Source organism: Echiichthys vipera, assembly GCF_963691815.1.
Source record: "Echiichthys vipera genome assembly, chromosome: 15".
Taxonomy (NCBI): Eukaryota; Metazoa; Chordata; class Actinopteri; order Perciformes; family Trachinidae; genus Echiichthys; species Echiichthys vipera.
Genome location: NC_139840.1, coordinates 5,350,270 through 5,371,766, shown reverse-complemented (window position 1 = coordinate 5,371,766; position 21,497 = coordinate 5,350,270). Strand labels below are relative to the sequence as shown.

The following is a 21,497-nucleotide window of genomic DNA, read 5'->3' as shown; positions in this document are numbered from 1 at the left end:
ATGATAAATGAATAGTTTAACCTCAAGGGATGTGCGCTTATTTTCTCCCTAGGGGGCTTTTAATGCTCTACTACAGGTGTTTTTATATATATATATTTGGTCAGAGTCAGACCAACTGCTTCCCAGTGTTTTCAGTCTTTGTGCTGAGCTAATACCTCGTGTTTCTTGTGGTATTGATCTTCTTATCTGACTCTAACTAATTGGGCTGTTCATTCATTCATTCATCTTCAACCGTTTGTCCCTGTCGGGGTCGCGGGGGGCTGGAGCCGATCCCAGCTGACATCGGGCGTGAGGCGGGGTCCACCCTGGAGAGGACGCCAGTCTATCGCGGGGCACATAGAGACGTACAGAGACAGACAACCATTCACACCTACGGGTGATTTAGAGTCATCAATGAACCGAACACCTGCACGTCTTTGGACTGTGGGAGGAAACCGGAGAAACCGGAGAAAATCCACGCAGACACGGGGAGAACATGCAAACTCCACACAGAAAGGCCCAGGCCGGGATGCGAACCTGAAACCTTCGCGCTGTGAGGCGACAGTGCTATCCACCACACTACCGTGTATAATTGGGCTGTTTTGTACACATATTTTATTTTTTTTATTTTCATTAACACAGATGTAACGTCCTTGTAACGTAGCTTTGTTTTAGCTTGGCGGTCGAAAATAGTCGAAAAATAATTAATCTTCTGGATCAACCGATATGTTCTTTTTAGGGCCGATGCCGATACCGTTTCTTTTTTCCATCAGCCGTAGCCGATGACCGATACGGACTGCTGTTTTTCTTGAGCCGATATTTGGAGCCGAAACCACTTTTGCTCCTTTGATTTACAACGTAAAAATAACACAATGATGAAAGTAAATGTTAAGAGTCTCAATTTCTAAAAAAAGGAACATTTTATTGAATTTAAAAAAGGCGTCGCCAGCAACACGGAGCTGCCTGTGGACGCCTGTCTGTGAATAATGCCGGTAAAAACTACCGGTGAGCGCAGCAGCTCGCGTCGGCCAGTATGATGCACCTAAAAAATGCAAATATCGGCCGATGATACTGGCCAGGCGACATATCGCTCCATCACTACTTAAAACCAATAAATAGAACGGGATCTTCGTTAGTATTTGGTATAGATTAGTTTGGGTTTCATGTTTTAAGGTTTAAGTGGCTTTAAGGTTTTGTTTGGTGGAATTGGAGAAAATCTGCATGTTTAGTGACACTGGTTTAATCAGACATTAAAAAGGCTTCATTTAATTTGTTTTTTCAAAGGTGTCAGGTAAGTTTAAAAAAAAATCTTCATTCCAACATCAGAGAGGCGGGAAAGCTGACACGCTGCGCTGCCGAGTTCTGATTTTCAGTAAAACCTTTTGTAAACGAGGAAAGTTTTGTAAAGTGCGATCCTTTTATTGCTGACATATGCGCGAAAAACACAAAAGTTGCATCCCAAAAATAAAAGTGTAAACACATTTCCCTTCCCTACTCCACTACTTCAGCCATTTCTTCCTTTCGTCTTTATCTTTTTTTTTCGCCTCTGCCTCCTCCTTCGCCTCCATCGCTCAACCTGAGCTCGTTCCACCTACAGGGAAGCCATCCATCCTTTGTTCTCCTCCCTTCACCTCCACACGTCTCTGTCTGCTTTCTGTCAACATCTGCAGGGGGAAGCCGTCCCGAGCGCTTCTCTCTGCTGCTTCACAGCCGTGCATATTTATCCCCTGCATCTGCATCCCATCTTCCCTGTTCTTACCCTCCACCTGCGGAGGAGCAGTCCCGTTGTTTCCCCTTCAATCTTCTCACCTTCGGTTTTTAAGGTCTGACATTTTCCATTTGATGTCACCGCTCTATTTTGGTAGTGAATCCATTTTTAGGGCTTATTTTGTATTATGCTCTTCAGCCAGCAAGGAGTGTGTTTCCATGACAGAGGCTCTAGAGAAAGCACTTGAGAGTTCATTAAATGCTTCAGAAAGTAAAAAGTATTCTGCTTTTTTCGTATCTTGTTTTGACCTGGTTTTGTATTGTTTTACCTCAGCCATTAGAATGCATTTCTTAGACAGGGCCTGGAGCTAATAACAAGGCTTTGATAGTTCATGAAACGCTTCTAAAGTTAAAGTTAGCAGCCATAAAATATATGCAGGCTAATTAAGGAAATGTGTTTTCTACAATCCCCTTCTTGCGTCGCGTGTGGATTAAAACCTGGTTAAACCGGCGAAAACACGAGGAATTTCAAGTAGTTGCATCATATTTTTGCATTTGTTTCCGTGCTATTTGACTTTGTTCTTGTCTTCCTTTAAGACTCGACTAGAAATATATTAATATTTGCCATACCCGCTCAGACTTTGACCGACATTTCCTCAATTTTCTCAGCCGAACACTCTCCTCACCTGCAGGGAAGCCATCCCAGATCTCCAGCCAGTCGTATCGGCAGAGGGCGCCCGGCGGCGGCGTGGTGTCGGGCTCCATGTCGAAGCTGTCGAACTCCACCACGATCTCAGACATCTTGGGGGCGAAGATCATGAAGGTGCAGTCCAGGTTGTTGGGGTATTTCTCAGGGAAGCCCGGGGTCTTGATGATGCCTCTGGGAGCCGTAAAGTTCCTGGAACATTCTGGACCTGCGAGGAGAGAAGACGGATGGGTTTTTAAAGTGTCAAGACGTGTTTGGACAGAGGGACTCATTTTCACTTTGACAGAGGTGTGAACTCTCATGGGCCGGCGTTTAACCATCTCTTTCAATTTAAATATGACTTCCAGTGTTGTTTTTGTGGTACTGAAAGCTGAGACGCTGACTTCCTGACACCTTTCTCATCTCATCTCATCTCATCTCATCTTCAGCCTCTTATCCGGGGTCGGGTCGCGGGGGCAGCAGCTTTAGCAGGGGACCCCAAACTTCCCTTTCCCGGGCCACATTAACCAGCTCTAACTGGGGGATCCTGAGGCGTTCCCAGGCCAGTGTGGAGATCTAATCTCTCCACCTGGTCCTGGGTCTTCCCCGAGGCCTCCTCCCAGCTGGACGTGCCTGGAACACCTCCCTAGGGAGGCGCCCAGGGGGCATCCTTACCAGATGATCCTGAACCACCTCAACTGGCTCCTTTCAATGCAAAGGAGCAGCGGCTCTACTCCGAGTTCCTCACGGATGCTGAACTTCTCACCCTCTCTCTAAGGGAGACTCCAGCCACCCTCCTGAGAAAACACATTTCGGCCGCTTGTACCGGCAACCTCATTCTTTCTTTGTATTGATACTGACTATGTAGCCTGTATTTTATTTATTTTTGACCTTTTTGTCTTTCTTGCTGCAAAAATATGGGTATAGACATTTTGGAAATGCACATATACACTGGAACACATTCAGTTTTGACCTTTCTGGGTGTATTTGGCAGCTCAAAACACTCACTTGACTTCACCAGACTAAAGAGCTACTTTGACAAAGTCCTTGTGAGTCTTAAAAGTAGATTTTCTCCTGAACAATGGTGGAAATTCAGGCAAAAATCTCTCAGTGAGACAGGAAACGTCTCTTTCTTTTACCATTGTTGTAGAAGAAACACATGACAGCATCGTGAGAAAAGACATAGCCCTCCACTAGCTCCTGACAAAGTGACCGATTTGCCCTAAAAACCTTTTAAAACATAACCTTTGTTTAATTGGCACAACTCAGGCTGTCTCCATCCGATCAGACAAACTGGTCCCCTCCCTGTCGGAGCCGTCTGTGTCTGTGTTGTGACTGGGGAGGGGAGATATTTATTGACAGTCCCAGACACTGAGAGGCTGTTAACAGACACTGATCATGGTCTACAAACACCAACACACACACACACACACACACACACACACTCGTAGACGGACAAATACAACCTTATTAGCTCATTAGACACATCCAAATGCACACACACACACACGCACGCACGCATGCACGCACACACACACACACACACACACACGCACACACTCACAAAACATCAGCGCTGTTTTATACTGTGTGTTGCATTGTCCATCTCAGGTTTCAATATTATCTTTAACACTTTACATAGTATACGTATTTTTCTGAGGCATTTTAATGATGTCCTCTTGATCTGATTATTCTTGATGCTCTGTGATTAATATGTAAAAGATAATGCCCAAGCCCCCAACACAGTGACTTCCTGTTTGATCCAATCAGGAAGTGCCAAAAACTGCCGTTCTCTGAGTGTCCACTAGGGGCAGGTTTCATAATAGAGCAGTTTCTCATTGACCCCCATGTTAAACGGGCTGTTTTCACAGCATCATTAAACCTGTTTAAGGCCTGGTCCAAAAAAACATTCTAGTCTGTGTGTTTAGGCGGTTGTGCCAGGCTAGTTTTTATTTTATGAGAGGTTAAAGTTTATGAATAATTAGGGGTGCGGCCTCTTGAGTGACAGCTAGACTCTGGCCCTCACTTCTCCTCGGAGGTTTATGTCAGCCAGATGGACGTATGCCCCTCACCCCAACACCACATACATGCCCTTTTTTTGGTAAGAGGAAATTAGGAGGAGTCTGACAAGATGGCCACTCCCGCAGGCAAGATCGATTGAATCAAGTTGAGAGAACGGACCTGGGTATGCTACCTCCATTCTTTTTTATACAGATACAAATAAGACAGAGGGGAGAATAAACAGTGTATTCCTACAGCTTTAATTACTGTTGATCATGTCACCGCCATGTTGGATTGTGAGACCCATCTCAGCATCCTGAGATGAGAGATGGGTCCCTGCTGAGACGTAATTATTGTATGCTGTTATATTATTGTAATAATACAACAGCATATGCTGTAGGTAACATATTTAATTAACGTATTGATCTTCACGTTTTAAAGCAACAGTCCTATTTATTTCCATGTATAAGTCACATAACATAGAAGGACAGTTTGTTGAAGCATTCATGTTTGCAAGGTTTCCGTGTAGCTTGTGATGATGTGTTAGTGTTGGCACTTTGGGACTTTGCTCATGATGTTACAAAAGCAAACAGAGCATTATGCAAGAGAGACCATGCCTCGTAATTCCGCGTAAGCATTGCATGCTCCTCTGGATTGCAGGTTAATTCAATAAAACCCTTTTTAAGCACACAACATTTGAAAATCAACAAAAACTCCACTAAGCGGTAAGATTTGAATGTCCCCTGATAGAAGTACAAACTGCAGCGAGTCGAACGCGGCAGCTGTTGTGTCAATGGTGGGGTTTTTTTTGTACACAAGCTGTTTTCTCCGCAGTCTCATCCACGCTGTCGATAGCGCTCATGAAATATCTCTGTGTCGGCTCGCATCAGTCAACTGGCGGCTGGCAGTTCACACCTCTCTTGTCGTAAAGTGACATGAGCGAGTTTACAAGACGGTGACTGATCTCTGTGGGTGAAAGACGACACGAGGCATGGACGAGGGTCAAGCATCCCTTGGAGGCACAAGTGGTGTGTTTATGTGTGTGTGTGTGTGTGTGTGTGCTTGTGTGTGTGTTAGAGGTTCTTAAGGTGCTAGGCCAGATGTGACCTGCATGTTATCTGAGCGTGGCTGTACACATGAATCCGCATACACACACACACACACACTCCGGTGGACCCCTTACTGTTGACACAGGTGGTGTCATTAAAAGGGCGACATGATAAATGATGTGGACGGGAGGGGATGAGGCAGGCTTCGATCCGGCTCAGCTGGCACACTTTCCAGAGAGCGTGTGCGTGTGTCAAATGTGCAGATGGCTTGAGTAAATCTATGCCTCATGAGAAATTGATGCTGCTGCATGTCTATCAAGGTCGGAAATTATGATTTCAGGGCAGAAATGGCCTTGAAAGTTCATATAATGGCTGGAAAATAACAATTTATTTGTAATAACTGAACCTTTACGGATCACTGAAGTTCATTTTCTTATCCCATCACCAGCTGAGTCTTTTCAGAGTGTCGTGGACGAGAGAAACAGAGCGACTTTTGATCTGAAGACAAGCAAGTAAACATCTCAGAGGTGGAATAACTTCATACAAACCGCTGCATCAACAGTGTGGTAAACTAGAAAGCGTTCAGGGCCTAAGTACCTTCAAAACCGACTTTGTTGACTTCCCAAAAGTGCATAAACTCATGAGAAGGAAACAATAAAGTTCAGAAATGTTACAAAATCTTGATTCCACACTAAAAACACATGATTTGTCCCTTGCGCTGTGACGGAAGTGTCCATCAAAGTTCATTGTATCTGTAAAAAAGCTGAACGTATAGCCACAAAATCCCTTCCTCGGTGGAGGAAAGAAAATTCTCGCTGTTGAAATGTCTCCCCTCTGCCCCCCCAAAGACAACAAGCTGGATAAATGTGCCATGCGAGACTGTGTTTGCATATTTGAAAGTGTTTGTTCCCGTTGCATATATTGTGTGTTCAAGCACATCTGTTCCTGTGTAATGCAACTAATGAGTGTGTACTTTTCTTCAACAACATGGAACATTGCTCTCATCTCTCATTCTCTGTCCATCCATCTTTCTCTCTTTCATCTTTTTTATCAACGACCCTTCAATCAACTGTGGCTCAGAGTTGGAAAAACATCCCTCCGCGCTGTCGACTACACCCCTGAGACATGTGTTTTCTGTTTGAAAACCTGCAATGAAATGAGAAAGTTGGTGCAAATAATAGTTCTAGGAAGTCATTCGACTATTATTCATAAACGATGTGTGTTCTGTGGTCGGCAGAGGGCGGAGTCACGGCCATGAGAGGGGGAAGCGTCGGAGATTTACAGCCCCACGCTCATTAGTCCAGAGAGTTACCCGCTACTGCCAAACGCTATCTTTAAGGCCAAACTGAGCTGAGGGTTATGGCGTTTTGTGGTGGTGTTTGGGGCTTTTCTCTTCATAATGACAGATGTGGATGAGGGAGACGGACAGAAGGGAGGAGAGGTAAAGAGAGAGGGATGATGACACAGCCAAATGCAAAAAAGGTGTGTCCATGTGTCAAAACAAGCAGACTTAAAATAACCCCCAAAAACAACAAACATATGAGCATTTCCTGATCTGTATAACATCTATAGGTAATATTACATTAAGTCTGGGGCGGCCGGTGGCACAGTGGTTAGAGCAGTCGCCCCATGTAAAGAGGCTGAAGGTCCTCGAGGCACATTTGCTGCAAGTCTCCCCCCTCTCTCTCTCACCCCATTTCCTGATCGTCCTGTCTAATAATAGGCTTGAACACTGCCAAGAAAATAATGTTTTTTTCCATTAAGTCTAGGTAACTAAAAAAGATTGTGGTCTTCACAAGAATGTCATTTTGGGGGATAGTTAATGATAATCCCATTATTTTATCTTAAACATACTTCTTTTGCATAAATCTATTGGGTTCCCGGTTACAACAAACCAATGTTGACAGTTGGCAGGAAAAGGAATAAGTGATAATTTTGTCCTAATTTACTTATTACTCAAATGTTAATAGCTGGTCCACCTGAAAGGTCAGTCCGGTCTTGAGGAGTGATAAAAGTCTGTCTGTGGTAGTGATGTTCTCATACCAGTACGCATTCTGAAACCTGAACTTGTGTATTTGGAAATATAAGTCAAATGTGCACACTGTACACATCAACAGTATAATTGTTGGATTTTCCAATATAGAATATTAAAATGTACAATTGTAATACTATTAATTAATGCATGTTAGTTAGCTGTGACTAACGTTACACTCTGCATGTGTTATTGTTTCCCTTCGTAGCTTGAATGAGCTATTGTCATGTGACAAATTAATAAAAAATTTCATTTCAATCAGTATCGGAACAACTCTAGGTGTGGACAGATTTTTTTAACTGTGATAGCGTCACAACTGTGCAAGATATACAATTACATAAGGTTACAGGTATGTAGTGTGTAGAGATGTAAATGAAGGCCAAGTTCAAAGATGGGTGCAGTCTGAGCAAGGGTGCCGGAAGTAGTGGGGGTAGGGAAGGGGCCAGTGCCCCCTGACCTGATCCCATTACAAGCTGTAGATTAAATGTTTTTTAATTGTTTTATCTGGGGTTTTTTTTTATAGCATGCCTTAATAATACCTTAGGCCTGTCGTTTTTCTCACTTTCATAATCACTTCACCTTCAGTATTTATTAAATGTTTGATTTGGTTTTGTAAAAAATCGATACAATACAAATACATAAATTTTAAAAATGTGGTTTAATTTTGTCGCTGTGATACTCCGAGGTTTACCATGAGATCAGAGGACAAACACAGGCAGAGAGAAAGAGACAAAGAGGGAGGTCTCAACAGAGTGAACAGCCTGTTTGGAACCAGAGCAGCAGCTCCATTTAGCAGCGACTTTCAATATGCCGCTCTGACTGTAATGGATTTTAAATGTGGCGAGAAGCAAGGCAGCAACATGGCAGGGGGATTACCTGAGTGAGTACAAGTGCTGTTTTTAACTTGTTCGAGGGGAGAGGACCCATATTGAGGCCAACACACACTGACTCCCCCCACATACATGCTGTCCTAGTTTCAAAGCCCCTCTTCAGTGCCAGAGCATCCATCTCATCTGTGGGTCACCCCTGTTGCCTCCAAGGACAAACAGCCCATTAGCTAAATGAGCCTGGGGTCCCATGCACCTGTCTGCTGACACACACACACACACACACACACACACACACACACACACCTCTCACACACACTGAATTGCAAAACAGAACATATAAGAACAGCAATAAAATACAATTCCCATCTCGTTCTGAAGCGCCTGTGCTGCAGCAGAACAGTAGCCGGTAAAGAGGAGAGGGCGGCCGGACATGCTCAACAACAACAACAGGAAGACAGTTGCTTTGACGAGCTGACAAACACAAGGAGGGAAAGCAGCAGCTATATTTGTTGTGCGTGAGTGCATCCAAATAACCTGACATCACTAGAAGAATTTGCAAATGCATATAATTCTGTAGCTCAGCTAATTTTCGATCCCAGAGTAGCGTTATCAGGAGTGCACACCAAAATGTCTCTAGACACAATTAGGTTAGCAATGAAACAATGTAGCACTGAGCTGCACATGCAAGCTGGGGCGGTGAAGCGGGAAAACAATGGCAGCAATGTATCAAATAACAGCTAAACAGTACACTAAAATGATCCTGGAAACCAGAGAAATCTGCCAAACACGTGTTTAATGTGTTCTGGCAGATACTCTCCTCTCCCATTCAGACATATTTCCAGTCGTCCTGGCCCTGTATGGACCAATCACAACCATTGATCTCATGCGGGTTGGGTTTAAGACGATGATTGACAGCGTTAGCATCCAATCTGCAGGTGCAGATAGGGCAGTTTTTTTAGATCCTGTACCTGTATTCCCTTTTTCTCACATAAAATATTTTCAGAAACGCATTTTAGTGTACTGTTTAGCTGTAATTTGAAAAAGTTACTTAGCCAGTGGTCAGTGTTTTCCACTGAGCAAGCACCGCCGCTTTGTTGCTTCGACTGGTTTAAGGTCATGTTTCATGCCTCTGATTAGTTGTAGGTCTATCCAATTGTGTCCAGAGGCATTCTGCACCGTTGATAATGCCCTTTGGAGTCGAAAATGAACTGAAAGGGCCCAGACTAATAAGCATTTGAGATTCCCTCCTCAGATTTGGCCAATTTCTCTGGCATTGTGACATGAATCTGTATCTTGGTTAAAAACACACATGAGCCATTAAGTGCCGCGGGGTACTGGCCATTAACCAATCGGCGGCATGCGTTGTCAAGCTGTATGTTTGCCATGGTGTTTACTAAGACAGCACTCCCTGGCCAATCATTACCAAGTTAGCTAAACATGCTTACATAATAGGCTCTGTCATGTTCCACTGTGAACTACTCGGTTGCTACCACAGAGAGTCTTTAGTCTCTGGAATGGAATAGATTGTTTTGAGTGAAAGTGGTTTGGTTTCCGTTTGTAGCACGAGTAGCATCAACCAATTTGGTTTAAGCATGCTTTGGTTGCATGCAGGTAAACAGTCTGTGTGGAGAGCAAAAGAGGCAGAACGCATTGGCACGTCATGCAATCACAGGCTATTGTCTGATGACGATTTAGCTTTTCACTTGTTATTATCTAGCTGCATTCATATGCAGATATCTGTTTATAGAGATGCCATCTCTCAACTCCAACTCCATTATCGTGTCTGGTGTTGCTACTCTGTCCTTCAAAAATGACCTCCACTCGGAAGAGGAAGTCTTGGCCTGGATATCTGCTGAAAGCCCAAAATATTAACCGCCTGACCCAAGAGGCTTATCTGCTGTTAGACAGGTAGCCAATGGGTTCTGAGATTGTCCATGAAATGACTCTTTTCACTGTAAGAATCCTTTCTATTTGGTCCAATAACCTTTTGTAAAGTCTTGAAGAGCCACAGGATTGAGGATCGGAGCGGCAATCTCTTGTGATTGGTTAGGGAAAATCGAATCTCCTTCCCCATGGAAAACAGAGTGCAGGCAATGTCAGACTGAAGATGGAAACAGAGTGTAACTGGTTGACAACTCTGGACGGCTAAGAGTGGACGGTGGCACTGTCCCGTCCAACATGAGTTAAACAGTTGTGATTGGTCCGTCAGATCTCAAGCTGCTGGAAGTCTGAACGGGAGAGAGAGAGAGAAGCTGGATCTTTTCTGAAAGCATTTGCCCTGGTGACCCGTACTTTACTATGAATGTACTTTGGATCCCAGTTTGATCATTATACAGCGAACAGAGCTCAGATATAACTCATCACATCTATTGTATGTGGACGCTATATCTTTAGAAAACCCAACCAAAAAAATGTTCAGGACCAACGCTCCTTCTAAGGTGAAACTCTGCTGACCTGCTTTTAAAGATTTATTACACTGACTTTCTAATAACATCCTGTCATTCATCAGTCACGGCTCCACTTTGCACCCTGAAATTAAAGTCGATACGGGCGGATTTTGAAAGGTGTATCAGAAACAGGGCCATACTTTGTAGTTCAGAGAGAACAGACAGCAGTGCACAGCCTGGAGAAGCTCCAGTGTGAATTGGGCCCCTAACCCTACTTGTATTTCTGCCTTACTCCTCATTTAAATACAAAAAAGCGCTCGCTTATCCATTTTTCATCTTACAATACTTTCAACACCAGCCCACCCGGGGATTCTTTTTCCTGGATCCTGTGATTCCGTGAATGGTTATTGCTCTCAGGGGTGCAAACAAGAAGAGGAGTCTCACATAATCGCATGTTCCCTTTTTTATCTCCTTTATTCCAGTCCCTTTTGGTGGAAACTGAAGTGGTCACAGGAGACACAGCGTTTGGCAGATACTCAAGTGGACCCAAGAGGGAAGAGCAAATACAAATGTAGGACACAGGAGCAGGGTTCCTTCCTTGACAGGCAGTGTTTATTTAGGTCTGTCCTGCTTGCATCCTGCCTCTGCTGGGACTCAATGTTCCTCCAATAGCATTCTGGGTGTTTGAGTTTATTTAACTTGCAGGCGTAGAGGTCAGTGCACCAGAGGTTCAGCTCAGGCTGTTTGGACAACCTTGGACTTTACTTTATTCTCTGAGAGGTTATTTTAGAATGATGGTTTGAGCAAACATGTAAGGAAACGGATAATTGTGTTAATTGATTTGGTATAAAGAATAACTCAGATTTCCACAGTATTTTAGACTGTGTGATTGCTTTTACATATATATATATATATATATATATATAACATGCCATTGTCATAGTACTTGGTTCACATGACGTCATATAATCATTTTTTGCTTTTCACCTTTCACCTGATATGCTGAGAACTTCTTCACAGCCATGGGATAATTTTAGCATTTGCCTTTGTTTTGTGGGAACCTTTGGGGTTTGTTTACAACTTGTATGATTGTGTTTCTCGCCCCGTCTGATATCTTTTTACTCATCAGTTAACCTTTATGACAAAAACACAACAACAGATTTCCCTTTAAGTCACAGGGGACAGGAATGATCAAAACTGTATCATCCCTGCTGCCCTTGAGCAGCCTACCAGTCTCCTGAAATATGTAAAAATGAAAAAATGTTTACTGCAGATAATTTGTCGTAAGAGCAAGTAGCAAGGTGATTCATGCCATCGATCCAAAAAGCTACAGAACAAACCTGTGGAAACCTGGCTAAACTACAATTGAATTTAAATTGGCTGCTTTCCATGAGGCGATTCATCACGTTCAGCGGTGTGTTAACAGCGGAGCGACTGCAGCTTCTGGTCTAGTTTAGGCTTTTAGCTGATGCTGCTGTCAAATACAAGCAGCTACAACAAAGACATTTCTGCGGTTATATCACCAAAGCACAGATCACTAAATACCTGTCTTGAAGACCTCGTAGCGAACAGAGAATCCCGCCCCGTGTGTCTCATAGTCAGAGACAAACTTGATGAGGAGCTGGCTGCCGCTGGAGATGATCGGAGACGGTGCGATCTTCCCGCAGAACTTCCCCAACATGGGTGAAAGCTCATCCCCACCGTTGTACACCTCCACATAGTCGTACCTGAAGGAGGAGAGAGGAGATGCAGGTTTACTGTAGGTTGTTGCAAAGAACATAGGGGCTAAATACTGCCGGGCTGATATTTGGATGAATATGAGCTCATAATGATCTTGTTAGCAGTGATCAGCAGCTCTAAAGCACGCTCTGTTGGTCGAATTATTATTTCACACCCTTTGGTGGATGGAGATCAAGTCTTTGTGTTTGTGCGTGTTTGTGTGAGATGGTGTGAGTTTGTCTCTGAAAGGAGGTGTAGCAGTGGGAGAGGCCGATGACAAAAAGGCAAATAACATCTCAACGGGTTCACTTAACATGACAAACTTTGTAGAAAGACAGACAGACACATGCACACGCACACACACGCACAGACAGACAGACAAACACACACACACACACACACACACACACACACACACACACACACACACACACACACACACACACACACACAGACAGACATACAGACACACACACACACACTCACACGCATCTCATCAACAGTTTCGTATGATAGCTCACATAAAATTATGCACAACAATTTGATATCTTATAAAAAATTATGTGTAACGGCGATCAAAAGTCGTCCGCAACCGCTTGGTTTAGGCAACAAAAGGTGACGGTTAGGGTTAGGGATCAAAACGACTTTGTTAGGGTTAGAAAAGAATGTTGATGCATGCTTAGTACTTAAGGGACACGATCATCCCATGCCCCTGGGGTGAAAGTCCTGTGTTTTGGGACCCATCTTACACTACGACACCTGATTTCTTTCTTTGCTCCAGATGTCATCTCTACAGTAATAAATATGTGGATTACACACAGATTACAGTGCATTACTTTTGGCAGTTATATGTATAAACAGTGAGTTAGAACCCCCTGCACAAACACACACACACACACACACACAATATACAAACTCTGATGCTGAAAATTGCAATGGAGGTCAAGTGTTTGTGAGGTAGTGTGTGTGCATGCGTGAAGTGGTCGCACCTAATGCAAATTTGCGCTTGCTTTGTTACATTCATCTTCCCCAGGGGATTATTGGGCACCGGGGTTTGTTGTGTGAGTCCTTTCTGCATCTTTGCTTGAATGCACACAGCTGTTGAACACATGCAGGGGTAATTGTTGTGTCTCAGCCTAATGTATCCGTCCCAAAACTCTGCTACTCTGCAATTTATAGAGGCAGCCCACCTATTTTTTACAAAAGAAATTCACTTTAGTACAGATGTTTAACAGAAAGACGGTGTTACGAACTGGAGGCATGAGGTATCAAGCTGCATTATGGGAAATGTAGGCTCAAATATTTTGGAACTCGGCCCATCCAAGAGATATTTTAGCTGCTGCTAGATCAGTGCTGATTACTTCTACTTCTTAGTGTAAATGTTCTTGTTTCTTGTCTGTTGTCATGAATAAACATGTACTGGGAACATATACTATAAATAACTCTTTATATATATATTTGAACATAACCCCCACTATACTGTAACTGTTAGTGAAGCTTAAAAGACACACCCAAAGTGTGAAACCACAACAAAAGATGCCATATCTGTTTTTCTCGGACATGTTTTGGACACTGAGTGCTTCCGGAATTTGACTGACTTGAGGCGTTTCCCCAAATACCAATCTGGTCAGCTGATGGGCTTTGTTAACAATGTTTTGTCTTGTCCATAACTGACGCTGCAGTGGGACTCTAAATCACGACAGCTGTCTCAAGTGAACGATGGAAGATTTCCACGTCGCAGCAGCAGAACTGAGCATTTCACAGCGAAGGAGACTCTCAGATACAGCAGCTGTATGGTGAATTATTCAATGTATGGCGGGGGAACGGCAACATCTGCTCATCTGCCTTTTTTTGCATGGTGAAAAGATCAATGTATATCGTCACAGATGAAGATGGAAGATACATTCAATGTATAGATCGGAGTGTAAGGAACATGTGAGTGTGTGTCTCCAGATTGTGTGCACATTCAGAGATTCCCATTCCCACGTAAGTAAGATATGCAACCACATGTTTTAGTTCTGTATATCCCCTGGTCTAGATCTGAAGTGAAAAATGACCTCGTGTGCATGTTTTTGCTGTTCTCAGTGATAAGAAAACATCTATGTCTCAACTATGTGTGTGGAAATAGGAAAAATAAATCCGATTGAGGAAAGTGTAGTGTGACTGGATATTGGACAGAGGCTATTCTGTGAGAAAGGGACAGACAGAGAGAGAGAGAGAGAGAGAGAGAGAGAGAGAGAGAGTGATGCAGCGAACAGAAATGTGAACATGGCAGTATAAAGTACTGGGAGGCTCTGAGGATCCCACTGAGCGCACTGAGAGACCTCATCAGTCTCTTCCGTCTGTTTGGACCTCCCACCGCCACTGCAGCACCTCATCCTTTACCAGCCGACACCCCTCTGTCCACCCACTGTCCGCTTCACAACGTCTCAAGCGTGTGCAAGTGTGTACTCAGTATTGTATGTTTCACTGCAGTGGCATGCTGACTTCTGTGACATTACTGCTGTCTGGACTTCTCAGATGGAAAAAGCACTTCTCTATAATACTCTACTTATTGCCCGTCAGTTTTCCCTTCACACTTGTTTAGACTTTGCATACCTGGTCACACATTTCAGCCACGTGTGATACCATCAGGACGGCTAATATCAGACTGTAAAGATGGACAGATAATCTGTGCTGAAAATCAGTCCTGACCCAGCCTCAGATACTGCCAGCCTCTGTCTGTCTGTCAGGATGGGAAAACCCAGCGGATGTAATCTATGATGCCTCAGACATTAAGACTGGAACATCTTATGTGGAACACGTAAATCAACATTTACAGCACATTGTTTCTAAAGCTATTTTTACAGTCCTCATATAGCTGTTTTGTGCTATAGTGTGCTATATAGTATAGAATGCAGACAAGTGTTTTTGTCTGCATTCTTTTCCCATGATTGTCACATCTGACATTCTTCGTTTGGACATTTGTCTTTTATTGTTGCCATGCTGTCTGAGACCACTTTTTGACTATTTAGATAAGTGCTATACCAATAAAGCACAACACACAGAACTTGTTATGCTAAATAACAAGCGTCTTCCTTTTGCAGGCAGCTGTGGAAACAGCTTTGCCTGGTCTATATCTAAAGTTGAAAAGGATAAAGTAGTACAATGGAGAAGCTGGACGCGAGTGTCTGTATCAGCTGCGTTGTTCTCGAACGAGACAGAAAATCCATACCAGCTTTGGGGTCTCTGTCTGACCTCTGACCTCTCTGACAAGAGAACAGAGACTTTTGCTCATGAATCGGGGCAGAGTATCAGACACTCCCTGGGTACGGTGGCTTGCTGATCAGCAGTAAAAGCTCTCAGGTAAGAATGTGTGGCATGTATGTCTAATTCCCCACAGAAATACGCATTCAAAAACAGGCCTCCTGACCTAGGCAGATAAATAACCGCGCTAGGTTTAGCCTTTCATGCTACGGCTGAACGGACCAAAACTAGCAATAGTGTTCTCAAACGGCGAGCAGCTTCCTCCGCAGGTTTGAGCTGAACACCAGACAGTCAGCTTGTCTCAGACTCAAGGAATTCAGCTGTTGACTGCTGATTTTCCTCATGGCTAACAACATTAGCGTGCAGACAGAAGAGCTTGTTAGGTGATGGTTTTCAAAGAGCCTCTTTATGACTCTGACGTGAGAAATTTGTTTTTCTCCCTCAAATCTCTCACAGCCATCGTGATTTAATGGTGTCTATCTGTGTAAACGCCGGGCACGTGGATAACAGGTAGACAGACAGAGCTGCAGTGTATCACAGAGAACAAATGTGTGTCTGATTGTCTTCATTTTGTAAACAGACGATTCTTTAACTTGAAATATAACGTTTCAATACATATTTAAAGAGGTTTAATCCACACAAGCCTCATTTCTTAATGTAAAAAGCAATAAAAAAAAAGATCCATTCTTTATTTTGTCTATATTACAGTGAAGAGGCAGACAATTGTTGTTATATGGTATTCTTCTTGGGCCACTATAGGCCCCAAAGACGCCCCTGCAGTACATGCAGAAAACTGACGATGTTGTACTTTTTAACTTTCAACAGAAAGCAGCAAAAAGATGTTTCCCTTTGAGAGAGACCTGATCAATACAGCAGAATCTAACAAGAGCTTACAGGAGAAGTTCCAGGGAGCAAAACACATAATTAAAATTTCATAAAGAAATCAATACATATTCAACACCAGCAGCACAAAACAGCAGAGCCCAAAACTGTAAAGATAGAGAAACATTATGAGATCAGTCACTTGTAAAAAAACACAAAAGTGTAACAAAAAGAAAAGAAAAGGATGTTTTGTGGCAGCAGGGGAGCTGGAAAATGTCTTTTAACAACAGCTAAATGCTGAAAGACATTAAAAACATAGATACACTGGTAATTCTATTTACCATAATCAACATTGAAGAGAAATGACCCTATTAATTATAATCTTCTACTTTTAACACATAGTAATTGTTAGAATAGAACCATATACCTCTAAAAATACAGAATAATGATGTAAAGTGCAGATAATTAATAATAATAATAAGAAGAAGAATTTCTTTATTAATTCCGCAACGGGGAAATTCGATTTTTTCACTCTATTATAGTTTTTTCATGTTACACACACACACAGGCCCGAAACACACACACACATGCACAGACAGGACCTATATACATGCAACCAATGGAGAGATGTCAGAGCGAGGGGGCTGGCGGCGCCCCGTGCAGTTGGGAGTTCGGTGCCTTGCTCAACAGCACCTCGGCAGTGCCCAGGAGATGAACTGGCACCTCTCCAGCCACCAGTCTACGCTCCATTCATGGTCCACACAGGGACTCAAACCGGTGACCCTCAGGTTCCCAGCCAAGCCACCTATGGACTGAGCTACTGCCGCCCCAAATATTCTAATATTCTTAGAAAAACTTCAAACTCACTGTGAATTAAAGTGAGATTTTGGAATTAAAACTTTGTCTATAACATACAACGAGTCATTCACTTTCACTTAACTGATGTCAACCTGCGTATTAATGCAGCTCCATGAGCTGAAAACATGAATATCCAATGAGATTAATACACAAAATCAACAATAACAGAAACATTTGTCAAATCTCCACGCTGTCGAACACACAGTAATTCTCAGGCAAGTGTGTTCACGCACATCAGAGCTGCAGCAGCGCTGACAGCTCAGGGCATAAACAATGTTCTCGACATTTAAATCGAGGTATTTGAGCTGGAGGTGTACAAAGTCTGTTCTTTCCCTCTCCGTCTCTGACTTTATTTTTCTTTGTGTCTCAGTCTTAGTCTCCATGTGTGCGCAGAAAGCTTGACATGCCCGGTGAGGAATGGACTTAAGCGCTCACTTGTAAAGTCTTAGAGCCGACGGTGATGTTTCGGTGATGGCATTTTTATTCATAGTATCAAACCGCCGACTCCCTCCCCCTCCTCTTTCCTTACGGAGGCTCATAAAATAAAAGCCGTGGGGAGATGGAGGTTGTGTGTGTGTGTGTGTGTGTGTGTGTGTGTGTGTGTGTGTGTGTGTGTGTGTGTGTGTGTGTGTGCATGCAGATGGCTACACTCACTCAATCAGTCACTCCAGCTCGTCCTGGAGGCAGTCAGTGTTTACAGAGACAGGCCGTCTAATGAAGTGGGTCTGTTCCTTCACACTCTAGTTAAGGAGAGTCTCTCAGTCTGCAGCCCTGCAGTCCCCTCTCCGTCCCCTCACATTTATTCATTCATTAATAAACCACACCAGCGAGTCATGCCCTGCAAATGCAGCTGTCCGTAGCAAATGCCTTGCTCAAGGGTAAAAACGACTGCCATTCCATGTGGGGGCCCCAACAACAGATGTTTGAATTAACATTTTATGAGATTACCACCGGCGCTGTTACCAACAGAAGTAGTAGAAGTAGGAATGTACAGAACGGTCGTGCAAACGGGCTAAATGTCAACCGTAATAACAGTAACCTTAACCAGTCACAGGAAGTGCGAGGGAAAGCGACTTCAGGAACTCTATACCACTAATTAATGCACAAAAACACACCAAATCTGTTAATGTATGCCACAGAATCTAACAGAATGAGCTGTTTTTACTGAGAAAATACTTTAAGACTGAGACCAAATGATGTTCTTTATCCATGGGTGCAATTTCCATAGGGATGGAGGGTGATTACAGTTTTATTTACTCACTAAAAAGCCACTAAACACTTTTACATTCTGTCCATGATAACACAGAAGAAAAAAGCTGATGAACGCGCTCAAAAAAAAATTACAATTTGATTTACAGGTGACTGACTGTAATTGTAATATTCCTCTTATATAGCTAGAGTTGAATGATCAAAGATAAGATGAAGGTCAGTGCATTTGACGCAATAATTGATTCTTTTGTTAAAGGAGCTGTACTCAATATTCAGAACATTAACACAGCAGCAAACTAAAACTACTAATACGAGATATAGTGGAGTAATGGTGTCCTCAGCAGTGAATAAGTCACTCTCCCTCTCCCTCTGTGGCCATGTGTGCGTGTACGCCCTGCACTGCGCTCTGCCTGCCGTTATGGTTCAGCCACTTCCATGTTTGCTTGTCACGTCAGAAGTGAGAACCGTGTGGAGGCAATCACAGGCCGGACGGATTTTTCATTATTTCGAGTACAGCACCTTTAAAGATGCAAATGCAACACTATGAGTTACATGTCAATAATAATAAAGTTCAAACTTCTGTAGTTCCATGATGACTGGTCAAACACCCTCTGGTGATGAAGACTGGGATTCATTCAGAAGCTCCAGAACAAGTGAGTCAGCGGACCGTGAGTTTAGATTGTTGTGTCAATAGCATTTCCACTTCCCCCTACTTCTGAACCCAGAACCACACCCTTGACTTTACCCTTAAAGCAGCACAAATAACGCTCTATTTCAAATCATCACAAGTTAGCAGCAATTTCCCAAATGGCTGATTAAAAATCAAATAAAAAGCTACATTAAATAAGTGCAAAGCAAACTGTCCAAAGCAGTGACCACTTGGCACCCACAATGTTACCAAATGTAACACAAAAAATGGGGATGTGGAAGATTATCTCTTTAAATAAATCAGATCCAGACAGAGAAGGGGAATTTTTTGCTGCATTCCTCCCCGCCTCCTTCCTCAGCTACTGGAGTACTGAGCCCTCAGCAGACACCCTCACCCTGCTCCGCTCGTACACTACGGCTCGTTAACATGCTCTCCAGTGCTGTGTTGTGTTGCATAGCCCCCGCGGGTAACCTCTTAACAGACATCTGGAAGTTATCACAGGAGCGTTTACGGGGCGAAGTTTGAGTTCTTACATTTACCTCCTGCAAAGCAACGCTAAAGCTGGGAGTGACTCAATGTTCCTGCACAGCAGCGTCACACCTCTCCCCTTCTGTCCTTCATTTATTCCATCCACGTCTTTTTCCCTTCATCTGGATATTTCTGTGCAAACACCGTCTGCTCTCCAACTTCCTCTCCAGACATTAAAAGATTCTTCCAAAAATGTTGCACATCTCTGTAAACCATGTGGCTTCAAGGGGAAACGTTCCGCTTTTGATGCACCCGAGCCACATTTTCAGGAGTTAAAGTTTGATCAAGCAGCATCACCCCCCCCCCCACCCCCAACAGGCCTCATCTACTTCTACTTCATGTAGTGATTTCCTTTATTACCGAGAATATTACTGGAAAAAGGTGTTAACTTGTTGCTGACAGAAAGAGGGACTGTGCCATTAGCATAGAAAAGGAGAGAGTGTGAGTCATGCCCCCTTTTCAACAACAAGTTCTTCTTTTGTCTGAATCTGAGGGTCTGACACCTGAACCTGAGGTTTACTGTTGAACATTAAATAGCTAAAATACTGCGCTGCTTTAGAGTTTAGTCCTTCTGACTTCTGGTTTAGTGCTGTGGTTACTTAACCAGGAGTAAAACAATTCAATCTTGAGGCTCTTCTAGACTTTCTAGTCATTTTGCAGAGGTTGTGACACCCAAAACTATCAATTTTCACTGTTTTACAACTGCAACAGCAGTGACCATAAACTGTGTTTGCAACAGAGTAGACTACATGGGGGCATTGTGGAACCTATGATGCAAGCATGTATAGAGTGGCGGATTAAGGTGGTCATGGGCCCCTAGGTTACTGTTTGTTGGGCCCCCTACATTATTAATTTATGCTTTAACAGAAAAAAAACCTGAATTGATCTTATCTTTATGCTAAGCTATTGCAAGCTTATTGTGTATTCAAGACAATGGTCTTCACACCAGTCTCACACTATTTATCACACAGGAGGACACATCTTGACTTACATTAACTCCCTGGAGACTTATGGTTACTTTTACCATAACCAACCCTAACCAAGACTGAAATCTTAACTCTAAAATTGAATGGTTTTCCTTGTTGGGACCAGTTTTTCATGTTCAACTGGGAGTTAAGTTGCAAAAAAGTGAGTGTGTGAGCAGATTTATATCCTCAGAGTGGAGAAGCTGCAGGGTACGATGATCTGATTTTGTAATACACGAGTGGTGTTTGTGTTTTAGTGCTGATAAACTCAGTCTGACCAGTCGTTCTGAGCTCTGCTGGAAAGCTACAGATGGCACATGTGTGTATGTGAGTGTTACACACACACACACACACACACACACACACACACCGAACATACACACACACACACACACACACGCACGCACGCACACACACACACGCACGCGCACACACGCGCACACACACACACACACACACACACGCACACACACACACACCAATCCATCCCTGCCCGTTTCTCACCTCCCCCGTGTTAACCAAAAAATTGACATCATCTCCCTCTCACTGTCTTACTCACACACACACACACACACACACACACACACACACACACACACACACACACACACACACACACACACACACACACACACACACACACACACACACACACACACACACACACACACACACACACACACACACACACACACACACACACACACACACACACACACACACACACACACACACACACACACGGCTCAGTACTAGTACTAGTCAGTTTCCTGCTCACACATGAACACAAATATTTGCATAACTACTCACATATTCATAAAAAACACAAGT

General features: G+C 43.3%; 1 protein-coding gene across 1 annotated transcript in view; it reads right to left on the bottom strand.

The window, feature by feature from the left end:
* Positions 1-21,497, bottom strand: part of LOC310958311 (neuropilin-1a-like) — a 90,827-nt gene that overhangs the window by 50,944 nt on the left and 18,386 nt on the right. The window contains exons 3-4 of the mRNA XM_083929205.1: positions 12,216-12,397; positions 2,373-2,600 (exon numbers count right to left, since the gene is read on the bottom strand). Of these exons, the coding sequence (XP_083785331.1) occupies positions 2,373-2,600; positions 12,216-12,397 (410 nt within the window). The remainder of the gene's footprint in view (positions 1-2,372; positions 2,601-12,215; positions 12,398-21,497) is intronic.